This window comes from Humulus lupulus, chromosome 2 (genome assembly GCF_963169125.1).
Source record: "Humulus lupulus chromosome 2, drHumLupu1.1, whole genome shotgun sequence".
Classification (NCBI taxonomy): Eukaryota; Viridiplantae; Streptophyta; class Magnoliopsida; order Rosales; family Cannabaceae; genus Humulus; species Humulus lupulus.
This window is the reverse complement of record NC_084794.1, coordinates 288,432,784-288,436,886: the sequence shown is the minus strand read 5'-3', so window position 1 is coordinate 288,436,886 and position 4,103 is coordinate 288,432,784. Positions and strand designations below refer to the sequence as shown.

The following is a 4,103-nucleotide window of genomic DNA, read 5'->3' as shown; positions in this document are numbered from 1 at the left end:
TGGTGTGTAACTTCGAGTAAGAAGAGTAGCTAGTTCTGAGTGGGGACACGAACAGATGAAGCTCAATAGAGAGAAAATCATAATAAAGTATAGTGCAATTAGCATGAAATGCCTTAAACAACATTGATTGAGTAAATCGTTTAAATAACAAACTTAGTTATAAGTAATGATACATGACTTAATTAGATAATTTCAAACAATTTTTAGCAAAAATCAAGTAACTAATTCCTTGTTTTGGAGAGATACAGATAGCTTCGACCTTTGTATAAATAAAGGGGGTCGCAAGAGTATAAGGGATCTCAGACCCTTGTAAGCAAAAACTCTATAAAAAAAGTACACCGAAACACAACTCTCAAATGGAAGTAAGCTAATATATTTTAGGTTTAACCCTATAAACTATCATTTTTTATTGACAAGATTCACTGTCAACATGACCATTGTATGTTACTAGAACAGACGCTAAGACCAAGTTCATAATATATTTACATACATATCAACTAATCATATATTAGTATAAGTAGGTTATCGAACTCTTCCATATATTGTTCTCTACTGGCTTTCTTAAAAGGAGAGAGAGAAGAGAAATATGAAAAGATTAGAAAGCCATGGTGTCCATCATCGGTGTAATTAAGTATTTGGTCATTCAAATTTCCACATGATAAGTTAAAAGAAGGTGAAAATTTAAGTTGAATATAAAAATTAAGACACGTTATAGCCCAAGCCCGTCTAGCTCAGTTGGTAGAGCGCAAGGCTCTTAACCTTGTGGTCGTGGGTTCGAGCCCCACGGTGGGCGAAACTTGTCTTTATATAAAGTTTCAATCTTTTTATTTGGTTCAAGTTCCAAACAACCACTCACTCACCTAGTAATTTTTAATATATACGTAGCAGAATATGACTGAACGGAAAAACATGCATTTATAATACGTATACAGCTACACAATTACGCTTACAACATCCTTCCGTACAATTGTGTTTGCATAATGGCTACAAAATACCACCGTCCCCAAAGTACATCCAATGAGTTCCTGGGATTTTCCTCAGCTCAAAATGTTCCCAGAATCAAAATATCAACTACCTACCTAGAATATTAACGCTTTGCTTTCCTATCAAGCATTGAAAAGCAAGTAGAAACAGCTTTAATGGAAGATCAAGGTGCAAGATGAAAATTTGTTTCCAATAGTGTGTGGATTTCAGCAAGGGAAGACACTTTGAAATCTGGTTTGTGATCCACATTGGCATATTCTGGCGAGTCATACCTTCCCGTTTCGTCGAGCAAGCATGTAAACGCTCCAGCTTCCTTGCCGCACCTTACCTGTGAAAAGTTCTACGATCTTTAGCCAAAGTCTCAGTCAGCTAAAAGGGTTGATAATCTTATTACATTTGTAAACGTAATAAGAGGAACTGGGATAAGAGAACAACAAGCCCGTCTAGCTCAGTTGGTAGAGCGCAAGGCTCTTAACCTTGTGGTCGTGGGTTCGAGCCCCACGGTGGGCGACTTTATTTTTATTTTTTCTCAACTTTGAATCTTCATCTTGGTTTAAGTGATTTCTTTATGTGTATTTAATACCTCGGAAATTTAAAAGAAACAAAGTAAATTAATGACTGAACTGAAAAACAGCCTTCTGCTCTGCACAAAAATTATTATTAACAAAACAAAACATGTTTATTAAAAATAAAGTACAATGGCATATCATTCATGATAGAAGTGAGAAATGTGAGACTTTGAGTACATGTGATGATGCACTGGTGCTTTCTATTCCTGGCTAGAAATGTAAGAAACAAGTCCCTATGCGCGCCTTTTAGATTGTTAGTGTTAATCTAATTATTCATTCTTTCACATGCTCTTTACCATCGTGTACCACAGTGAAAGATACTGTTAAACAAACAACCTATCAAGAATGATAATGCAAAAAAGGGAATAGTTTCCAAAATATGAGGCCAAGATTACATACATCATCTTTAAGACTATCACCAACCATCATCACTTCACCAGGTTTAACATCCCAAACTGAGCATATGTGAAGCAGTGGAGCTGGGTCTGGTTTGCAAGGACGAAATTCTCGACTAAGCGCGGGAGAGAATTTTATCTGCAGCAAGGAAGATAAATGTAACAAAAGAAAATCACAATTTGATCCTCTCAAAAAATGACAACAAGAAAGTGTTACCCCAAAACGTTGATGAAACAAATCCACTGCAGTCATAACATTGCGAGTGATTAAACCTCTCCTGGTATATGCAAATACCATCGTTGAATAAGGGCATGTAAACAATCACCAAAGCTACACATTCAGTCTCATTGTACCACAAATGGTAACAACTTGAATTCAAAAGTTATATACTTGGATGGAGATCAAATTATGGAAACATGATCCATTCAAACTACCATATTTGGAAGCTTTTGCCAAGAAAAAAGCTTTTGGAATAAGGAAAGAAAATAAATAATTAACTACTGAAGCAGCCATTAACATATCAACACAGCAGACCTTATGCGTTTAGAATCAAGATACCCACAAAGCTCCGCTGCACCTGCGCCATTGTTCAATACACAAAACTCAATTATCTAATTCCTGAAATGAAATGAGATTGGAAATGGAGAAAATAGGGTTCGTATTATAATCCAAATTCTCCCTCCAAACAAACAGAGAAACATGAATCAACAAAGAAGACGGACAATCATTCATACCCGGCATGATCTGAAGGCGATCCAGACCCTGGCGCTCGAAATCGGCGATGGTTTCGTACGCCTTCTGCTGCTTCTTGGGGCTCCAATTCTCGATCTGGTGCAAGATATCGATCCCAGAAGGACTCTCCGCCCTAATTCTCAGATACTCGTCCTCGCCGAGAACCGCTTGGTACATTGCCTGAAAATCGATGGCCGGGACGGTAAGTGTGCCATCCATGTCGAAAACGACTCCCCTGAGGCGAGCTTTGGGAGTGGAAGAGATGGATGAGAGAGTGGCCATGGGAATTGGGGATTTGAATTTGGGGCTTAAGAATAGGAAGGAAATGGCTTTGGATAAGTGGAGTGGCATGGTTGGAGAGTATTTAAAGGGAATTGGATTTGGACAGTTGGGTAAAGGAGTTAGACATTTTTGGGTTGTTGAAGGAAGTGAACAGACACAAGATGGCATTAAGTCTGTTCGAACTGTTTGCTTGGTGGGAAAGGGTTGGAAATTGGAAAAGAAAATTTGTAATTTGCTTCAGTTTGAGTTTGAGTTTGAGTTGACTATTTTATTAATTTAATATTGGCTATTATACCCGATGTATGATCTTAATTTATAAACGACAGAACTTAATCTAAGTAGGAAATTATTTGAAGAATCATTATGGTGCTTCACGGTAAATACACTTTTAAATTGTAAATATAGGGGTTATTATAATAGTACAAATTTATATTTATTTATTATATTTAAATAATATAATTTGAGTAAGAAAATTATAATTTTTTTATAATAATAAAAAATTATAATTTTTGTGTACATACTACTAGATTAGTATATTAGTATTTTTATAATTAATGTGTTTTATTTTTTCAATCTCCTAATACTTTTTATAATTCTTATATTATAAAATCGAGAAAGTATATAAATTAATATTATAAAATATTGGAAATTTCTTTGGTAGGGCCTTCAAAAAGAGTCCTATCGGTGGGGTTCTTTTGTATTCTTAACCTGTGAATAATTTTCGGCGTGATTTTTTACGACTGTGTATATTGTAGTTATTTAGAGCTTCTTGCAAATTTTCAAAAAATTTTGAATAATTTACAGTGCCGAAAACTAAGTTCAAACATGCTATTTTCCACGCGTATAAAAAAATTACTCACGCGTACAACAACCTGTTTTTATACTAGTTTTTGGCACTGTAAATTATTCGGAATTTTTTGAAATTTTGCAGGATGTTCTAAATAACTACAATATACATGATCATAAAAAAAAATCGCACCAAAAACTATTCACAGATGAAAAACACAAAAAAAAAAACCCTTTTTAAAGTGGCTACCATAAAATTATCCTATATTTTTTATTAAAAATATATGATCTCGGAGGAAAGCACGATAACAGAGTAATGATTATATTCATTTTTTATTTTCTAAGGTTGTGGAC

At 34.9% G+C, this 4,103-nt stretch overlaps 1 protein-coding gene and 2 non-coding genes across 3 annotated transcripts; 2 read left to right on the top strand and 1 right to left on the bottom strand.

Annotated features, from left to right (window-relative positions):
* Positions 1-720: 720 nt before the first annotated feature.
* On the top strand, positions 721-793 carry TRNAK-CUU (transfer RNA lysine (anticodon CUU)). The gene has a single exon. It is a non-coding gene; the product is annotated as a tRNA-Lys (tRNA).
* A 99-nt stretch (positions 794-892) lies between these two features.
* LOC133819693 (haloacid dehalogenase-like hydrolase domain-containing protein At2g33255) lies at positions 893-3,221 on the bottom strand. Its single transcript, XM_062252994.1, has 5 exons — positions 2,684-3,221; positions 2,484-2,526; positions 2,166-2,226; positions 1,953-2,087; positions 893-1,312 (listed from the first exon to the last, which is right to left on the bottom strand). The coding sequence occupies exons 1-5, from the start codon at positions 3,129-3,131 to the stop codon at positions 1,148-1,150; spliced, it is 852 nt and encodes a 283-aa protein (XP_062108978.1). The 5' UTR covers positions 3,132-3,221; the 3' UTR covers positions 893-1,147.
* TRNAK-CUU (transfer RNA lysine (anticodon CUU)) lies at positions 1,422-1,494 on the top strand. The gene has a single exon. It is a non-coding gene; the product is annotated as a tRNA-Lys (tRNA).
* Positions 3,222-4,103: the final 882 nt, after the last annotated feature.